At 66.8% G+C, this 19,189-nt stretch overlaps 2 protein-coding genes across 3 annotated transcripts in view; one reads left to right on the top strand and one right to left on the bottom strand.

The window, feature by feature from the left end:
• Positions 1-19,189, top strand: part of BOP1 (BOP1 ribosomal biogenesis factor) — a 68,241-nt gene that overhangs the window by 44,383 nt on the left and 4,669 nt on the right. For both annotated transcript variants that reach the window (XM_067290060.1, XM_067290061.1), the window contains 4 exons: positions 16,860-17,014; positions 17,324-17,441; positions 17,556-17,657; positions 18,060-18,272. In XM_067290060.1, the coding sequence (XP_067146161.1) occupies positions 16,860-17,014; positions 17,324-17,441; positions 17,556-17,657; positions 18,060-18,272 (588 nt within the window). The remainder of the gene's footprint in view (positions 1-16,859; positions 17,015-17,323; positions 17,442-17,555; positions 17,658-18,059; positions 18,273-19,189) is intronic.
• Positions 2,774-10,576, bottom strand: SCX (scleraxis bHLH transcription factor). Its single transcript, XM_013943471.2, has 2 exons — positions 9,888-10,576; positions 2,774-2,933 (listed from the first exon to the last, which is right to left on the bottom strand). The coding sequence occupies exons 1-2, from the start codon at positions 10,404-10,406 to the stop codon at positions 2,895-2,897; spliced, it is 558 nt and encodes a 185-aa protein (XP_013798925.1). The 5' UTR covers positions 10,407-10,576; the 3' UTR covers positions 2,774-2,894.

Genomic DNA, 19,189 nt, shown 5'->3' with positions numbered 1-19,189 from the left:
TTACCCTGTTGGTTCAGCTTGCAGCCGCCTTGTCCCGGTCTCTCCACCACGTCGGTGTGTGTTTCCGTCTGTAGCTCGCTCTGGTTTCCAGGCAGTGGTGCAGCAGCTGGGGCGGAGGGGGGCTGAGCCGCGCCGCGCTGCGCCTTGCAAGGTGGAAAAGGGCAAAGCCCAGAAGCTGGAGGCAAAGGCCGGGCTGGCCAAGGAGGCAAGAGGTGACTTGCCCCAGGGCTGGCGCCGGCGGCTGCGGGGAGGCGGCGCTCGCCTGCGGCGCTGCAGCCCGTCTCGCTGCCCGCCCGGGCCGCCGGCGCGGCCTGCACGCGGGTAGACGTGTGAATCCTGGAACTACCTGTGACTTCACGAAGCAAATATGCGGTGGAAAATTGCTCTGCACCGGGGCAGGCCCTATCGCACAGCTGAGAGCAATTGCCGCGCAGCCGCGCGCGGATGTCCGCTCGTCCTCCCGGCGCCAACGGGGGGAGCGGAAACAGTCGCTAGAGCTGGGAACGCTTTTCTGCGAAGCCGGGGAGATTTTACCCGCTGCGGGGCGGCGTGTCCCGGGAACGGGCTGGGGAAGCAAGCAGCTGCGCTGGGAGCCGGACCTGCCTGCGGGCCTCCCTCCGCCGTGCACCCTGCACGGAGCGGCGGCATCTGAGCTCCGCTCCTGCCCGGAGCCCGGTGCCAGCCAGCGGCGCCGACGGTAAATGCCGTTGCCGCAGGGGGAGAGCTCCATCTCCTGCCTCGGTACCTGCGCGAGCCCTTCCCTTCCTGGCCGCCTCCGAGGCTTTTTCCCTGCGGAGCCCAGAGGCACCGGAGGAGGATGCGCACCCGGAAGGGGCCGTGCGGGATTGTGCTGTGCACGGCGCGCCTCCGCTGGGGCGGCGCTCCGCGACCCTTCCCGGCGCTGCCGGCCGCACTGGCACACACAAAAACAGGCTTTTCGGTGCCGTGCGGTGTTTTTATTTGCTCGCGGCCCCGTCTCCTGTCCCTACGCGACCGCGGCCGTCTCGGGGTGGGTGGGGACCAGTTGGCAGCATCCCCTGGAATCGGTGAAGCATCGCTTAAGTGCTGAGTGTTACGACCTCATCGGCAGGACCCAGAAGGACTCTAGGGAATCAAAGTTTTCCTCCCCGACGCCTCTGAATTTCATCTTAAAAACATCCCTCGCTGCTTGTGTATGCCTGCGAGTCCTGCCTGCGAGGCGGGGATGCTTTCCAAACCTCTTCCTCCAGCTTTGAAACCGCTAATATTAAAATTAAAAATATAAAAATTTCCATCCGTGTGAAGCGGAACACTTCCAGCCGTTATGCGGAGCCGGGCTCCCTGGACATGCGGCGCTGGACGTGTCGCACCAGTGGCCCCGCTGGGAACGGCTTTCCGTTTGCCGTGGCGCTCCGAGCCCGCTGTCCGCGTGCCCTGCGCCGCATCCCCGGCTGCCGGGCCCCGCTCTCCCCTCCGGCCCCTGCACCGCGTCCTCCGCGCGGACCCGCTGCCTGCGTGCCGTTCCCAGCGGAGCAGCTCCGGGCAGTCACCTCCCTTCCCGGGCCCCAGCAGCCCCGGTCCCTCTTGCAGAGGGGGCTCCCGGCGTGAGCTCGTGGGACCGCGCGGGGCCCCCCGCATGACGCCGTTCCCGCCGGCTGGGAAGCCAACGCATTCCCGGCGCCCGGCAGGGCTGCTGCTCTGGCAGGACTCGGCACCTTGGCCTGCTGGCGTGCCGAAAGGCACGGCCCCTCGCCTGCTGCTCGGAGGAGGCCGGTGCTCCACCTTCCCTCCGTCCTTTCCGTAGCCTTGGCTCTGCCCTGTGGGCGACACGAGAACCGGCACGTCGGAGCCCTGCGGCCGGAGAGCCGCCAGCGCCAGCCCTGCCCGGGCGACGGCCGTTTGGCGCCGATGCTGCCGCGGTGCACGCGCGCGATTTGTTTCCCCGCTCAGCTGCAGCGCCTGCTTGTCACCGAGTCCCTGCGTTTTGCCTGGCGCTCCAGCTGCGTTCCTGCGTGCCGCGGGGGGACCGGGCGGCTCGTGCCGGCCAGGGCTCCGCGCTCGGTGCCTGGGAGCAGCCCTGGCGCCGGGGCCCGCACGCGTGCTGACCGGAGGGTGGTTAGAGCCGGAGGTTGTGAGCGGACAGGGGTGAGGGCAAAGCCAGAGGTTTATTGTGCGAGGGGAGGGGGCCGGGGGGGGTGGAAGGAAGGGAGCGTCTGCCGGGAGTCAGAACCATATTCATTTTTAATTATACAAATTGCTCAGGCTTTATATTATCATATCAATGACATGAAACACCAGCATGTATTGATTAAACTCCACAAGTGCAGCACCCCAGCACTCAGAGTTCGGGGGACGGAGTGGCTCAAAGCTGCGGGGGGAACGGGGGGGCGCAGGGCGTTTCGGTAAGCAGTTTTACCGGCGCTGCTCGAGCCGGACCCGGGACAGGCAATGTCCAAGCTCTCTCTCTCTCACTCTCCCCCGAGAGCCGCCGTGCACACGGCATCCACAGGGCCGGACGCGGGAACGTCCCTCCCGGCAGCCCCGGAGCAGCTCCCCTGCCCCCCTTGGCTCGCCGAGCGGGGGCTGCGCCGCTGCCTTCACCGCCGCGGAGCGTCCCGGCGCCGCTGGCGGCCCTCCGAGCTGCCGCGCGCGGTCCCGCGGGCTCCTGCCGCGCCGGGATCCCTGGTCGCCTCCCGTCCGCGGGCACCGCTCCGAGCCGAGAGGACGGCCGGCCTCTCCCGAGGCGAGGCGGCGTGCGCAGTCAGGTAGGTAAGTTCCTCCGGGGCGAAGCCGTGCGGCTCTGCCCAGCAGCAGGGTGAAGGCAGGAATGTCCGTGGCTGTGGTTTGGTGTGTGTGGCTTTTCCGTCCTTCCTCCTTCTGCTCCTCCTCGTTGTCCTTCCTGAACTTGTAATCATCTAGCTCCGAATCGCCGTCTTCCTGTCTCGGTCTTTACTCTGCAGAGAAGAGGGAGAAGGCCAAGTTAAAACAACACACCTGGAGCCGGGAATTTTGCCAGCGCCCCGGCTCCAGCCTGGGAGCTTCTCGCTCCTCCCCGCGCCGGTGCGGCCTGCGACGGCTCCGCTCTGACAGCTCTCGGGCGACGCGGGGCAGTGTTTCTCCAGGCAGTGTCCCCCCCGGGGATCCGGAGGTGGATCCGGAGGTGCTGGCCGAGGCCTCGCAGCCCTGCTCCTGCAGCTGCCGCCTCCCTCTCCGTGGCGCCCGTCCCGGCGCTGCCAGGGGGCTTCCCCGGCGCCTCCTCTCTGCTGCCCCTTCCTCACGCGCTCCTTGGGACGCCGGCATTCCCAGCCCGCTCCCTTCGGAGTCACTCGGAGGCAGAGGTAGCGGCAGCAGTCGCCTTGCGGACAACCAAACTTGCGCAGGTGGCAGCGCCCGGCTCGGGATTTTGCATCTCTGCATCCCAGCCGCTCCTGGGATCCCCTCTCCCTGCATCCCAGCCGCTCCTGGGATCAGGGCCGTGGTGAGCTGCTCACCGGCTCCCCGCCGGCTCCCGCTGCCGGTGCTGGTGCCGGTGCGGAGCGCGGCCGCGGCGCAGCCTCCCCCACCGCCGCACGTGCGGCCCCTGCTCTGACTCTTCCTTTGTTACCGGGGGCGGGGAGGGGAGGGGAAGGGGAGTTCAGCTCCGAAACGGTAAAATTAAATTTCCCAGATGTTCAGGCCCCAGGAGTTCTTGTGCTGTCTGGAGAGGAAATGGGGATTCGGAAAATCCCGCCTCATATTTTTTCCCCTATCACCTTGCCTTTCCGCTGCCATTAAGTGCAGCAGGAACAGTAAATTACAGGGCCGCGGAGCCGTCCCATCTTGCAGATACGCCGGGGGGAGAGGGGGGACGGCGCTGGTGCGGGGCACTGAGCTCCCGGTCCGAGCGGGGCTTTGCGGCACGCACAGCCTGCCCTTGCTCCGGCTCCGGCCCCGTGGCCCGGCGCCCTCCGCACGGCTCGCACCCCGTCCGCAGGGATCGTTCTCCCCCGGGAAGCAGCTGGCGCTGCTCCATGCAGGGCGCGAGGCTCCAGCGGGGGTCCCGCGGGCCGGAGGGTCTCCTTGGGAGCACGTCGCGGCCCTGCTTGGGAGGAGGGGTGTCCGGGGACGCTTGCGTGTTAATTCATTAACGGAGCGGGCGGCGATAGGGCTTTTAGCGCGAAACCTGCCCTCTGCTTCAAACTCCGGTCGCTGCTGCCTAGTGCCTGTCCCGTCCCATCCGTCCGTCCGTCCATCCATCCCGCGCGCTTGCCGGCAGTGCCCTGCGCAGTGGCAAGAGGAGGACGGAGGGTGTCGGTGGGGGAAGCGGCTGCAAGGAGGACGCCGAGGACACCGCGAGCTCCGGTGTCCAGTCCCCTGGGGCGGCCTCACCCCGCGGACCCGCCGGGGATGGAGCAGTGGCGGCGACGATGGGGCGCGAGGCTCCGTCTGCGGCAGGCTGCGCGGAGCCCCCGGCGCGTCGCTCTGCCCAGCCCTTGCTGTCTGCCGCCTCCGCTAAACTCGTGGCCCCGTGGTGCGGCCGGGCCGCGGGAGAGGGGGGCTGCGAGCGGTGCTGCTAGACCAGCGATGAAACCCCCCGTCTCCCGGCGAGCAGAGGGTCCTGCCAGCGCCTCTGGTGCGGACCCATCACCTGCTCCTGGTTCCCTCCTCCTCCTCCTCCTCCTCCTCACATCTGCTGATGTTGACCCAGATTTCTGGCCGGGAATCTCTCGCTTCGAGGCAAATCACAGGCCCGCTCGACCCAGGCTGCCTTCCAAAGCGTTCGCCGCTATTTCGCCTCTCGCGAGACGGAGCGTCATGAGCTGGCAGCACTCGGCGTGTCTGAGCCGGGGGCGCTCGGCGTGTCTGAGCCGGGCACCCACAGCTGCGGCGGGTGCATTTAAAGACCCCCGTGGGTGAGGTGCCGTCCTCCTTGCCCGCCGGCCCCCCACCCGGTGCTCCGGCCCTGGGCGGGAGCCTGCCAATGGAGCCGAGCTCGAAGGCGTCCCGGCGGCGAGGATCGGGTTCCCGCCCCGCGGGTGAAGTTACAGCTGAGCCCCCCGGGGAGGCGGAGGTGCCGGTGGCCTTTGCTCCTGCCCTGCCGCCCAGGCTGAAACGTGAGAGCAGCAGGGTTTCTGCGCCAGGGCTTCGCTCTCCGTCTCCTTTGCTCCCCAAGGGCCTTGCGACACCTTTCAGCTCCCGGGTGGTCTCTGGGCCCTCTCCCTGGCCCGCTTTCCGAAGAAATGCACGCTCCCAGCACGCCAGAGCGCAGAACGGCTCATGCCGGACGCTCATCCCTCGTTATTTTAAAGGGAGCAAAGCCTTGGCGTTGCCTGCTCGGGGGTGGCCCACCCAGCTCGGCGCCCGTGTCTCTTGGCCCCATGCTCTCCTTCCCCTTGGTCCTTGCCCCTGTGGCTCCGTGCGCTCCGGGCAGCGGGGACGTGCGTTCTCCAAGGGCCGTTGGCACGCCGAGGAGACCACGAGGGTCCTTGTCTCCCGAGCACTTTCAGCAAGAGGCTTGGTTTGGATTTGGGCTTTTTGATATTTAGATAAGTCCAGACCAGCGCCCAGTGCAGGCTGCCCGACAGCTCTCCCTGAGCCATGGCAGCCATTCCAACTGAGAAGGTCACTGGAGAAGAAACGTCCCCTTTTCTCCCCACCGGCACTGTTTGTCCCGGAGGGGACGGCAAAGGCCACAACTGCAAGGGGAAACGCTTGGAGAAACACGGAGCTCTCGAGGCTGGGTGGTCGCTAAACGCTCCCTTCCCTTCTCGGGAGGGTGACGTGCCCGGGACAGTCCCTGAGCCCTTTCCGGACCTCAGTCAATCCAGAGGGAATCTTGCCTGGGGGACTAAAGGGAGCCCGCAGCTGCCTCTCCCGGGGCTCTGCTTGCGGGAATCGGACGCGTCCGCTTCCCAGCAGTGCCAGCAGACCGCCATCCGTCGCGGCCACCCTGCCTCCGCGTTGTCCCGCAGTTAGGAGCGCCTGGTTCTCCCTCGCTGTGGGGAACTGGCACGCGGACGACCAGCCGCCGGCCTGGACGGAGCCCTTTAGCAGAGCTCAGCCTTTCTCGGCTGGCGGGGGACGCCTAAGCGTGAGTCTCTCTAAAGAGGGATCTTTCCCATGAGATGGTGTCGGTTTGAGCCCGACGCGGGAAAGTCTCCTGGATGAGGAAGCCGGACGCCCGGGCTCGAGGCTAGACTGAGTCACGCGGCTTAAATCTGGGCAAGCCCCTTTGCCCTTCGGGGCACGGCTCTGCCGGCGAAAGCGGGAAGGTGCCAAGGTGAACGGGGAATATTTGCAGGAAGTTTGCTGCCCCGGTTGCCCCAAGGCTCTGTCCTGCGGGGCGCCCACAGCTGCGGGCAGCCCCCGACCGCGCTGCCCGGGCTCCTGTCCTGCCACCCTGCTCGCTGGGAACGCCTCTGCCCGACGGCTCGCGCCTCTGCTCCTCCGCTCGCCGCCTCCCTCGGTGTGCGTGCACGTGTCGGTGCGTGCCCACCACGCGTGCAGAAGCGTGGCAGGTCCTTCGCGGCCGGAGCCGCGACAGCCGCTTCCCCGGGGAGTCGCAGCTCGACGCAGCCCCCGCGCCTCGGCACGGACACGGAACGGGGCCGGTACGGCATGCGCGGGGCCTTGCGGGAGGGAGGACGTTTCAGTGAGTCGGCCGCAACACGCACGCACGCGAAGGTGTCCCCCGCTGCCGGCGCTGCGCGGCGTATCGAGCTCAAAACGGACGGGGGAACCAGCGGCAGGGGGCCCTGGAAGGAGCTCAGCCGCCCCCGGTACGGACGGGGCTCAGCTGGAGCGCCTTGGCTATCCCTCGGGAGGTTACCGTAACGAACCCCTTCTCTGGCAAAGGCTGGAAAGCTGGAGCTTGAGAGTTGCCTACCATGAGGTCGTATTGGCTGAAACCACGTTATTATACGTGAGCGTGAAAGACGCAGAGGGTGGATGAGCCACTTTTTGACTTAGGCACCCAACAGCGCAAGAAAAGCTACGTTCCGCTGCAAACTGCTCTCCTTTAAGCTCAGCCTGGGGCAAAGCTGCGTTTGGGTGTTAATTTGGGAGAAGAGGAGAAGCTGTTCTGTGTCCTTTTCCTTGCGGGACAGGTATACGGGGGCAATCAGCTTTAGAGGAGCCGCACGCTGGACGTTGCTGAGCACCCCGAGCACCCGAAGGCTGCAAGCGCTAGGGCGAAGGGCCGGGAGCTGGCCCGCACAAGGGCGGTCGCTCGGCTTCGGGCGCTCGTAGAAAGCCAGCGGTCTCGCCCGGAGGCCGTTTCTCCGGTCCGTGATGGCGTTGTCTGTCTCGCTCTCGGGAGCCAAGACGGGGTCCCTTCCACTTAACGTCAAATGAGCTGCAAGCTCCCAGCTGCACCGTGTCTGCAACTGCAGAGGAGCTTGCTTTCATTTCCTTGCCATTTGTCAAAAAACCCCCCGCCTGATAAAAGATGGTTTATTTTATTCTTTTAACATACAGTAAAAGCTATTGCGTTGTTATCTGCCTGTAAAACCTCAAGCAGAGACCAAACGCTTGCACTGTTTACTGGGAACACATTTGTTCAATCCCTTCTTCCCCGTACGCACCTAACCTAGGTTATTTCGCAGTCAAACCAAAGTATCGTGACTCCTTTGATAGCCGCTGTGTATCTAATCTTGGGGAGATTAATCCAGAAGCGCTGAAGGAAGGGAGGTGGCCCGTCTTGGCTCAGGATTCCTGCACTACTTATCCTTTCCATGCGCCTTGGCGCGGACGTGCTTATCCTGGGGTTTGCTCCCGTGCAGGAGCCAATGCTAGTGAGACATGGTTTATGGGAACTGATGCACAAGTGGCATTGCCAGCAAAAGAGACAGGGAAGGCTTGATCTTTGGAGAAGATGGAAGGAGATTATACGAGAAGTTTCTGGTTAGGCTGGTAACTGGAAGACGGGGACGTTTTCCAGCTCAGCTCCGTAAGGTCTTCCCCACTTGCAGCTTCCCTTTTTAAACTGGGATAACCCTGGCCTGGCATGCAGGGAAAGGTGGGGACTACGGTTTGTCGGAGCACGAGGACACTTTGCAGTCTGGGGCTTCAGGACACTAGAGAGGAACAGAACAGGTCGGTGGGTGAGCTCGGACCACCGTGGCTTGCAGCCTTCGCCCGCTGGTGAGCGTTTGGCACTGATACGCGCGAAGGCTGCACACGGGGAAGCACTCGGTCTCTGAGGCCCGAGTGGAAAGAGCCCTACGTGCTCGTCTTCGATGAGCTACGATTTATCAGCGTAAATCCTACCAGAGGCTAAGACTCTTCGCGTTGCCGTTCCCAGAGCTGTCTCCTAATGGAGTGAATTGGAGAGGACGTGCAAGGGGGATTAGCAGGGTTTGGGGTTTTCCTGTTTGAAATACTCAAGCTGTCAGGGTTTGCTCGTGACCGGTTTTGCCGCCGCTGCTTCGTGCTTAATGAGCCTTGAATCCTTAACAAAGACTTTTCCCTCTTCAGGATGTTACTCACTGGGGTTAAACGGGTTCAGAGAGTGGCGTGTGCCTGCCTGGCTCCGACTGCCATCCCTCCGCCGGCCCCGGCTCTCGTGCTCTCCTCACTCCCGCCCCGCCAGCGACCATCGGGAGACCAAGAGGGTTTTAACACCCAGCCATGGAGGGCACGCTCTTCCCGGGGGAGCCGAGCAGGGCTCGAGCTGCTGGGTCTCGACAGCCACCTCCTCCCTGGCACCTTCTTCCCCGTTTGGTTTTGTGCGGGTGATGAGAGCTGTCCCCACATGTCGGGAAAGCCCTGGCAAAGGCTGCAGCCCTCTTCCGCACCACCACCACCGCTCCCTGCCCAAGGCTCTTGGGGGAGGTTCTGCACTGCTGGGACTACCAGGTATGTGCTGGTGAAGGTGGCTGCTCGTGCCGGGCACTAGTGCAACCAGCCTCTGGAGCCTCAGCAGAGCTGCCGCGGAAGGTGGATTCTCCCAGTTCAGCGCTGGGTTCGCTTAAAACCCTGCCCAACCCCCTCTCCCTCCTTCCCACTGCCCCCGTGGCGGCGATGCCCGTCCCAATGGAGCTGCGGGCAACGCTGGGGCCGGCGCTGGGCTCGCCGGCCCCCCCGGCATTGCTGGTGCCCGGCAGGCACGGAGAAACCCCTCTGCCTGGAGGCTGGTCCCAGCGGGAGGCAGAGCCGCCCGCCAGCGGACCGGGAGCGGAGCGCTTCCCCAACAGCGCGGGGTCGGAAGCCGGCGCCGGAGGAGCCCCGAGGGAAGCGGGCTAGCCAGAGCATCGCTGCTCAGACTCGCTGCCCGCTGGAGACCCACGGGCATCCCTTGGCACGCCGGGACGGCGGTCCCGTTCCCCGGGGGCTCGCTGAGGAGCTGGGAGCGCCGCTCTCCCCGCGTTCCCCCGGGGCAGCACCGTCCTGCTCGCCGTGACCCCGGCTCGGGCTCTCTCCCCGCGCCCGCCGCCGCTGCCCGAGGCGCCGGGCCCTGCAGCGGGCTGAGCGGAGCCGGCAGCGCTCACCCCGGCCACCTCCGGCGAGACCCTGCCCAGCTCCGAGCCACCGGAGTCGCGGCTAGCCCTAGACCTGAGTCGCTTCTGCCCGGACTCGGATAGAGGGGAGATCAGACCCTCGACTGCCTCCCTTCCTTTCCCGTTCTTGCAAAACCCATCTCCAGCCCCCAAAAGGCTGCCCTTTCCCCCATCCCATCGCCTCGCTCCCGGCAGACGAGCGGCGGGTCAGGAGGCAGCTGCCGGGGCCGGCAGAGCTGGAGGTGCTGGTGGGAGGCAGCCGCGCCGTCCGTGCCTGGCTCTCCGGGGTCTGCCGTGTGCCCCGGCTGCCGTCGGCACCGTGCCCCGCAGGGCTGCCGCGATCCCTGCCGGCCGTGCCGGCTCCCCCCGTCCCGCCCCGCTCCGCTCCGGCACGCCGAGAGCCCCACGGGAAGGGCGCACGCAGCCACTCACCAGCTTCCTCTGGTTGCTGAGGCAGAAAGTGCAGATCTGTTTGGGCTGGGAGTTCTCGGAGTCGCGCGCGGGGGGGCTGCCGCTGCCGTGGTGGAAGAAGGCTGGCGTGGTGTGGCAGGGCTGCCCGTCCCCGCACGCCTCCCCCACCAGCAGCACGTTGCCCAGGTGGGAGATGTAGCTGGAGGCCAGTCTCAAGGTCTCGATCTTGGAGAGCTTCCTGTCGGCGGGCTCGGTGGGGATGAGCGTTCGGAGGGCGGTGAAGGCGGTGTTGACGCTGTTGGTGCGGTCGCGCTCCCGCGCGTTGGCCGTGTGACGCTGCCGCGGCTCCCTGTTGATCCGGTTGGGTTTCTTGCCGCTCCTCCGCTTGCTGCTCTTGATGCTGTAGCCGTCGGCGTCCAGGTGGTAGGGCTTCTCGTCGGAGCCGGAGCTCTCGCTGCCGTTCTCCTCGTCCTCCGACAGCATGCTGATCTCGGGGTACAGGTACCGGCTGGGCGCTGAGCGCAGCATGGCGAAGGACATGTTGGCCGGGAGCGGCGAGGGGGCGGCGGGGAAGCGCTGCGGGACCGCCGGGCTCTTCGGAGCTCCTCCTGCTCCGGGCAGCCTCAGCTCCGCTCGCTCATGCTGCTTGCTGGAGTCGGACGTGGGGCGCCCCGGCAAGCTGCCGCTGCCTCCTCTCCGCGAGGCTCCGGCACCGGCTCTGGCTCCGGCTCTGGCCGCGCGCTCCCGTGGGGGTCCCCGTGCCGCGCTCCCCGCGGGCCGGTGCCGGCTGGTGCCGCGCGGAAGGGGTTAAGGGCTCCTCACGGCAGCAGCCGGCGGTTCCTCTCCCGACACATGTGCATCTTAAGTCGCTGAGCGTGGCAGGAGCTGGGGATTTATAGCACCAGCAGTGGTCAGCCAGGCCCCTCCTCCGCGCAGGCAGCTCGGCTCCGGCTCCGGCAAAGCGGCAAAGTGGGAGCCGCTCAGACTCACGCCTACCTGAGCTCACCCCCGTCCCGGCGGGGGCTTAACCCTTGAGGGCTCGGCCGGCGGCTCCTGGAGGGGACGAGCCACGGGTTTCGCCCGCCGGCCGAGGCCTGGCCGCGGCCGTGCCTGCGCCGGGCGCACGTGGGCTGCTGCCGCCTCCTCTCCTGCCGCTGCCGCCGCCGGCGTTCTTGGCGTTGGCGTGGGCATGGGCAGCCCGCCGGCGGGGCCGTCCGGGCTCCTGGAGGTCTCCAGCTCGGCCGCGAGGGCAGGAGCCGGGGAAGGGGGCCGCGTCACCCCCCCCCCGGGACGGCAGTGCTACAGCCGAGCCGCAGAGTCCGTCCGGAGCGAGTCCTGGCAAAGCGAGCCCCCGAGAGCGCTCCCTCCCCTCCGCCGCCGCCGCAGCGTGACCGAATCCGTCCTCCTGCTAATGGGGCAGAGAGGGAGGAATTAACCCTTGCCGAGCCGCCCGCCGGCACCACCTCCGGCCTGCTGCGCGCCGCCGGCTTTGGCTCCCTCCTGAGATAGCAAAAACAGCATTAACGTCTCTATCATCGGCTGGATAGAGGCGCGCGGGCGCGGAGCCCGTTCCGGTCCCCGGGAACTCAGCGGCCCTGCCGAGCCCGGCGGAACGGACGCCTGTTTGAAGGACGGACTTTGCAAACCGGCCCCCGGCCCCGCTTGGCGCGCTGGGCTCGTGGTGCGCGCAGCAGGCGAGCGGCTCGGGCAGAGCCCTCTGCACCCAGCGCGCTGCGGGATCAGGCGAGGTCCGTACGGGCCGGAGACAGGCTGCCGCTGCTGCAGGGCCATCCCGACTGTCCGTGCCCGGACCCTGCGACCGGAGGAAACACCGGCTTTTCTGCGCTGTAAGGATGTTGTAGGTGAACTTAGGGATTCGTGGCGGAGAGCCCTGCGACCTGGCCTGGGTCGCGCCAGGCTTGGTCCCCTCTCGAAGGCATCAGCCTCTCCCGCCAGGCTCTGCCGCCGCCGCCTGACCTTCTCCCGGGGCAGCGTCGGTGCCGCTCCGCTCCCCGGACCTCCCCTCCCTGGCCGGGCCCTAGTCCTGGACAGCAGGCTCGTGGCGGCCTTTCCCGCACGGGGGCAACGTGTGCCACTCTGCAGGCTTCGACCCCTGGAAATCCGCCCTGCAGGGATCCAGCTCCAGGGAGGAGAGGAGGGTCTGCATGCGCTGTCCAGGCGGGTCTCCCCTTCCAGGGCAAGGCTTGCTGGCCGGCTCCTTCCTCTCGCCGGGAGCTGAGGCCACTTTCCCGCCCGGTGGGGAGCTGGTGTGGTCCGGAGGCTGTGCCAAAAGCCTGCAAAGGGGATCACGGGGATCGGGCACCGGAGACGAGCTGTGCCAGCGGCCTGCAAAGGGGATCACGGGGATCGGGCACCGGAGATGAGCTGTGCCAGCATCCTGCAAAGGGGATCACAGGGATCGGGCACCGGAGATGAGCTGTGCCAGCATCCTGTAAAGGGGATCACGGGGATCGGGCACCGGAGACGAGCTGTGCCAGCGGCTTGCAAAGGGGATCACAGGTATCGGGCACCGGAGACGAGCTGTGCCAGCAGCCTGCAAGGGGGATCACGGGGATCGGGCACCGGAGACGAGCTGTGCCAGCAGCCTGCAAAGGGGATCACAGGGATCGGGCACCGGAGACGAGCTGTGCCAGCAGCCTGCAAAGGGGATCACGGGGATTGGGCACCGGAGACGAGCTGTGCCAGCGGCTTGCAAAGGGGATCACAGGTATTGGGCACCGGAGACGAGCTGTGCCAGCAGCCTGCAAAGGGGATCACGGGGATCGGGCACCGGAGACGAGCTGTGCCATCTGTGCCCATGCCCATGGAGGGGAGGCGATCCGGCCGCCCTGCCTGTGCCGGTCGAAGGTTCGGGGAGGCCTGCTGGGCTCCGGTGCCCTGGAGGCCCCCGGAGTTTTGGGGCAGGATGCGAGCTTGGGCCGACGCAGAGCTGCTGCGCGGGCGCTGGCGGAGCTCGCAGCACCGCTGCCCGGACTCCTGCTCCCCTTCGGTCGCACGCGTCTGCCTGTAGGCGAGCCGGAGGCCGCGGGCAGCACCATCGCTTTGCCGGCCGGCCCGGCCCCCCGGGAAGCGCCGTCCCTGCAGGGGCGCTGGGCGAGCGGCAGCAGCAGCAAGCAGCCGTTCCCCTGCGCTGAACCCAGCAGCGCTTCCCGGCCTGGTGCAGCTCCCGCCCCGCGTCCCTGCTGGGAGACCGAAGTGTCAGAGCCGCGGCGGCATCCCGCTGGTGGAGCAGCTGCAGCTCCTGCAGCCTCGGGGGGGGGGGGGGGGGGGCTGCAGCGGGGCCGAGCCCCCCCAACTGCTCTCGCCCGGCGGTGCTTTCTAATGCACTTTATTTGTACGCTGGGTGGACGGGCAGCGGTTTAACTTTTAGCCAAAAACGAAAATTGCCATCTGTTGTGAAGGTCTCGGGTCTCCCCTCCGTTCCCTTCGTGAGCAGCGTACCCCCCATCGCCTGTTCCCAGCCAGAGCTCCGCGCAGGGTGTCAGCGTTCCTAGCCAGTGTTTTCCACCTTTGCAATGTGCTACCACAGTTAATGGGGAGTCTCGGCGGCTTCTGAAATCCGGCCGCTGCCGTCTCCTTGCGCAGCGCTGGGTGCTTACCACGGGCGCATCGGAAAGTCGCGCTCCTGCAGGCATCTGCTTTTGCTTAGCTCTCCTAAAGAACGGCCTTGCTTTCCCCAGCAGCTTTTACCCAGCGCAGTCCCCAGGCGCTTTCCCCGCACGATCCCGCCTGGCGAGAAGCACCTCCGTCTCCCTGAGTCCCAGTCCCTCCGCGCGGCAGAGGCAGCACCTTCCCACCGGATCAGGACAGGGAGCGGAGAGCAGCCCTGCACGCAGGTGGGACCCCGGCCGGAGCACCGGGCCCGGCACGGGCTGAGAGACTCCCCGGCTGAAACACGCGGGGGCAGCGGGGCCTGCTGTTTGCAGCGTCGCGGTCCCCAGGCTCCGGGCTCTCCCACAAGCCTTCCTCCGCCCCGGCTCCCAGCGAGCAGCCCTGCGGAGCCGCGCTGAGCCTGCGCCCGCTGACGCCTCCCGCCCCGCACAGGGTCCCGGCTGCTCGAGCAGCCCCGTCCCTGCGGAAGGGCATCTGGCACAGCTGGCCCCGGGATCCTGAAGGCCCTGTCGGGGACGGTGCTTGTCCGGCTGCGATCCCGGGATCCCTCTGCCTGCCTGTTCCCCACTCCCATGTGCCTTGCCGGAGTGCCCAGGCCTGCCGCCTCCAGGGTGGGGAGGGAGGGACGGCTGAGATCGCCCCGTCCCCTTTCTCCTCCACGTGGACCGGATATTTTCAAGCAAAGAATCTTTCCTATGAAGCGCTCCAGCTGCCAGGAATGTGCGTCTAGGAATGCCCAGGGCCCATCCAAGAACAACTTCCAGACGTGAGGCCGAGTGACGGCAGCCCCGCGCGCGCGGGGGCTCCCGACTCCCTCGCGCTCACTTGCGGAGCGCGGCTCGCCGGAGGCGAAGTGTTAAGCACCCGAGTGGGTGGCGGGAGGGGAGGGGAGGGACGGGGCCCGGCTACCGGGCTGCTTCGGCAGCCGTCAAGAAAATCCCGTCTGGGAGCAACGTGCTCCTTTCTCAGCCCGGCGGGGCGGAAGGGGGGAGGACACGGATCCCTCTCCGCTATTGCTAATCAGCCTGGAGGCCGAGCCTGTCGCTGCAATTCCACGCGTGCGCGTGACAGCCGGTGGGCGCTCCGCCGTCGCCTCCTGCTCCGGGCCGGGCTGCGGCCAGCGGCGCCTGCGTGAACACGGGAATGCGGGGCTGGCGCTGGAGGGGACGGCGTCACAGGCCTGCGGTGCCAGAAGGGACCGTCGCGATCCGGTCCGGCTTCCTGGCATGAGCTTCGCCCAGGGATTCCTGCATCGAGTCCATGGCTCCCGGCTGGGCTGGAGCAGGCCTCCAGGAAGAGACGCCCAGTCTGGGCTCACAGCTCCCTGCGCCACGGCCCTTCTCGTTAAAAGCGCAGGCCTCGTTAGCGCGCCCGGCGCGTCTGTCTCCGCCACGCAGCGCTGCCGCTTGCCTCGCCGTGCCATGCCGTTCCTGGGCTGAAGCGCCATCCGCTCTCGGCGCTTTCCCCAGGGATTCCCCCCCCTCCTCGTCACCTGAGCTCTGCAAACTCCTGCCCGGCCAAGAGCCGCTTCCCGCCGTGCCCTGTGCAAGCGCCGTGCCCCATGCAAGCGCCATGCCCCGTGCAAGCGCCGTGCCCCATGCAAGCACTGTGCTCCGTGCAAGCGCCGTGTCCCATGCAAGCACTGTGCCCCGTGCAAGCGCCGTGCCCCGTGCAAGCGCCGTGCCCCATGCAAGTGCCGTGCCCAAAGCCACGTGCGTCTGCACGCACAGCGGGCGGCTTCCCGGAGGCTGATGCTGACGGGGAAATTCCTGGCCGATTCCCCGGGGGGGCAGCGCGCGTCCTGCGCTGACGTGTGCTCGGGGAGTGATGGATGGGTCCGGCGTGGCCCCGGGGGCTCCCGCCGGCTCTGCCTTCAGGGGGCTCCTGGCGCCTTTCCCCGGGAGGCCCCGTGCAGTTTGCAAGTGTTTATGGGGACCAGATGGTGCCGCGGGGTGAGGGTGACCCCTGACTGCGGAGTGTACGGGGCACAGGTCACCTTCACACCTTCTTCCCAGCGCCATTGTAATTGGGGACGGCGTCTCTGCGTTTCGTATACGCGAGCGCCGCTGGGGAGAGGCCGGCGAGAGCGCGGGCTCTCGCTCCCCGCCGCGGCCCGGGGCGCCTGCGCGACCCCAGCAGCCCCTTTCTGTCCCGTGGCCCGGCTGAGACCGAGGAGCCGCGGGAGATGCTGCGGGCCAGGCGGGACCCCCCCACGGACGATGCTCTGCCCTTGCCGAGCCTTGCTGGGCTCGGCCCCGGGGCAGGCGGTTTCCAGCCCTTCCCGGGGTTTGTCACCGGCTGCAGTGAGCCCAGAGCCTCATGCAACCCCTGGAAACACCCAGGTGCCACCGGAATTGCATTGGCCTCGGCGAGCTCCTCTCCGGGCAGCGTGAAAATGCTTCCTGCACCAGCTGCAGGGGCCGATGAAGCTGCCCCGGGGGGGGGGGGGCTGGTTGCCGGCTCCCCTCGGAGGCGGCCGGGACGCGCGGCGGCCGGCGTGCGAGCGTGCGTGCGCCGGGGGAGCGTGCCTGGCGGCCGACGGTCGGAAAATGTGAGGCGCGCTCCTGTCTGAGGGCACAGCGCAGGAATGCGCTCAGCCGCGCCACTGCTGACCGCCCGCAGCCCCCTGCCCGGCTGCTCTCTAACGAGCTCCCGAAGGGCCGACTGCCGGCTCCCGGCTCCACGCTCGCCTGGGTGAGCTGGGCTCGGCTGCGCCCGCGCCCCGGCTCCGACCGTGGAGCCGTGCAAGGCTCTTCAAGCCTTCCTCCTCCGGTGAGCGAGCCCAGCTGGGCGCTTGCCTTCATGCTTGCTTCCCCCGTGCCGGGGAGGGCTGGGACGCTCCGGTGGGATGGGAGGACACCGGCTGCCCGGCTCGCTGGGGCATCTCACCCTCTGCCCCAAGCCTGGAGGAAGGGGCTCAGCCCAGCTCGGGGCCGGCGTTCGGGCTGTCCGCAGCCGTGCAGGGCACCAGGCTTGGACGCATGCTCCCAGGCCGGACCCTGAATCCCTCCACAGCTTTGGGGTTCAGTTATCACCCTCCCGACCCCCCTCACCGTGCCGGCTCCTTCCCCATCCCGCATGCCGTCCCCACCGCCGGCAGCGCCTGGCCGCGGGGGGATGCCGGGGCACTGCAGGGCTGCGGCGGGCGCTGGTGGCCCGCGTCGGGGGCTGCTTCGCGCCCACTGCGAGGGCATGGAGCAGCCCCGCTTCGCGTTGCCTTGTACCTGAGCAGGGAGGGTAGATTGCCCATCGCTTTCCTGCCCGGCCTTCGTTTCCCCCTCTGGCACCCAGGGGTGCATCTGCGTGGAGCTGTGTGTTTTGCACCACCCTCACGCTGCCTTTCTGTCCACCCTCCCCCAGGATATCCGCAACACAGTGGGCAACATCCCCATGGAGTGGTACCAGGACTTCCCGCACATCGGCTACGACCTGGAGGGCAAGAAGATCTACAAGCCCATCCGAAACAAGGATGAGCTGGACAAGTTCCTGGAGAAGATGGAGAACCCTGACTACTGGTGAGCAGGGAGAGCCACGCGCCAACGTGCGACGTGTTGTGCCGCTTGCCCTTCTGCAAGGCGTGCGCTCGGCCCCCGCAGCGAGTGTGTCCGTATGTGTGCTGGTGGGGACTCAAAGCACCCCGACTCTCCGGGAGCCCTGTGCAGAGAACAGGCTAGAGACCTTGGTGTCTCCTGATGTGACTCCTGGCACTGTGTGGCTTTGGGAGCCAAGAGCCTCAAGGCAGTGGGGCTCGTGTTCACCTTCAGGGGACGGACGGACGGACGCTGCAGTCCAGCCCTAGCTCTCTCTCGTTTGGTTCCCTGCAGGCGAACAGTCCAGGACAAGATGACCGGTGCAGACATAAAGCTGACAGATGAGCAGGTGGACCTGGTGCACCGGCTCCAGAAGGGGCAGTTTGGAGACGTCCACTTCGATCCCTACGAGGTAGGGCTGTGGCAAACCCTCTGCGGTGGCTCCTAGCACTGGCTTTCCCCGAGCCATGTGGGGAAGGCAGGGGCGGCGCAGCCGCTGCAGCCACCCGGGTCTGTGTCTCCCCAGCCGGCCATTGACTTCTTCAGCCACGAGGTCATGATCCACCCTGTGACAAATCGCCCAGCAGACAAGCGGAGCTTCATCCCCTCCCTTATCGAGAAGGAGAAGGTGAGAGGTCTGATGGCATCATGCATGGGCTGGCCCAGAGGAGCTGGGAGCGCAAAGCTGAGCTCCAGGCCTTGCGACTGAAGTCCCCGCGTGGGCAGCAGCGCTGAAGGCTGGTGATTGCGGCCGCTTTCCCATCTCAGACGTGTCCAGCAGTCCGTCTTATCCGTGCTGTGGCTCACCCACATCCACCGCCATCCCCATGCTGGCTGCTCCTGCTGCAGCGGTTCCCGTGCACGTACAAAGCTGTGCCGAGGCCTCCAGTCCTCTGCAGCCCGCACACGGGTCTGCAGAGCTGCGCGCTGCCTCGGAGGCATTAGCGTCCCTCCTCACGTCACACGCATCCTGCTCCCCAAGCTCGCAGAGTGCTGCGGCTCCTGGGGTTGACCTGTCCCTGCCCCACAGGTCTCCAAGCTAGTCCATGCCATCAAGATGGGCTGGATCAAGCCCCGCAAGCCCAAGGAGGACACACCTTCCTACTACGACCTCTGGGCCCACGAGGATCCCAACTCCATCCTGGGCCGGCACAAGATGCACGTCCCAGCCCCCAAGATGAAGCTTCCTGGCCATGAGGAGTCCTACAACCCCCCACCCGAGTACCTGCCCAGCGAGGAGGAGGTACGGGGCAGCTGTCAGGGGTCAGCAGCCGGCGGAGGAAAGCGCTGGGCGTATGGGGGGGGGTGGTTCTGTAGGTGCTGGGGGCGCAAGAAGGGCTGTGCTGAGTGAGGGCAGCTCGGGTGCTGGGGCGTGGGGAAATGCTGCATCTCCGAGGGGCGTCGTAGAGACAACATGAAAATTGCCATTATGTCGAGCTGAGTCGAGACCTTGCGAAGGAAATATTAAAGCAAAGGTTCTTCAGCCGCTTGGGTAAAAAGAGAAGCGGGGGCTGCCGCGCAGGGAGGAGGGCGTCAAGGTAGACAGCAAGGTGCAGCCTCCAAGCTAAACTAGCGCTGGATTTCACTAGAAATTGCAGGTTCGGTAGCCAGGCTCGTGATCATCTGGTGAGCTGGGAGCGTGCCAGGAGACTAAGCAGCAGCGAAAGCAGGGCCCCTGCTCAAGTTGGGAAGGAAATGTGTGATCTGGGGATCTGGGCAGTTGCCAGCTTGTTGGTCCAACCTCGAGGGCTTGCCATGGTCAAAACAGACCCTGAGAAAAGAGACATTATGGAAGGAGAGAGAAAACACAGTCCTCAGAGAGAACAGACCCGCAGCTCATACGGGGAGTCCCAAGTACCTGAGAAAGGTGAACGGGACTTTAGCGACCTCAGGCAGGAGAGGGAAGCAGGGGTGTCCTTGTGCCGTGCCGCTGAGACCTCACCTAGGTCCTGGCTTGCTGCGAGAGACACGTTGAGGCTGGAGCAGGGGCTGCGTGGGGTCACCAGGAAGGGGACAGGGCACTAGTCTTGGGCAGAAAACCCGGGAAGGCCGAGGAGGACCTGGCTAGAGACAGACATGGAGGTGCTGGGGGCAGACGCGGTTCCTGTCTCCTGGCGCCGCTTCCGAGGGAGGAGTGAGGCAGGCCAGAAACCGGCTGCG

The sequence above is a fragment of the Apteryx mantelli genome, chromosome 2, assembly GCF_036417845.1.
Source record: "Apteryx mantelli isolate bAptMan1 chromosome 2, bAptMan1.hap1, whole genome shotgun sequence".
Taxonomy (NCBI): domain Eukaryota; kingdom Metazoa; phylum Chordata; class Aves; order Apterygiformes; family Apterygidae; genus Apteryx; species Apteryx mantelli.
This window is presented reverse-complemented; position numbering and strand designations above follow the sequence as displayed.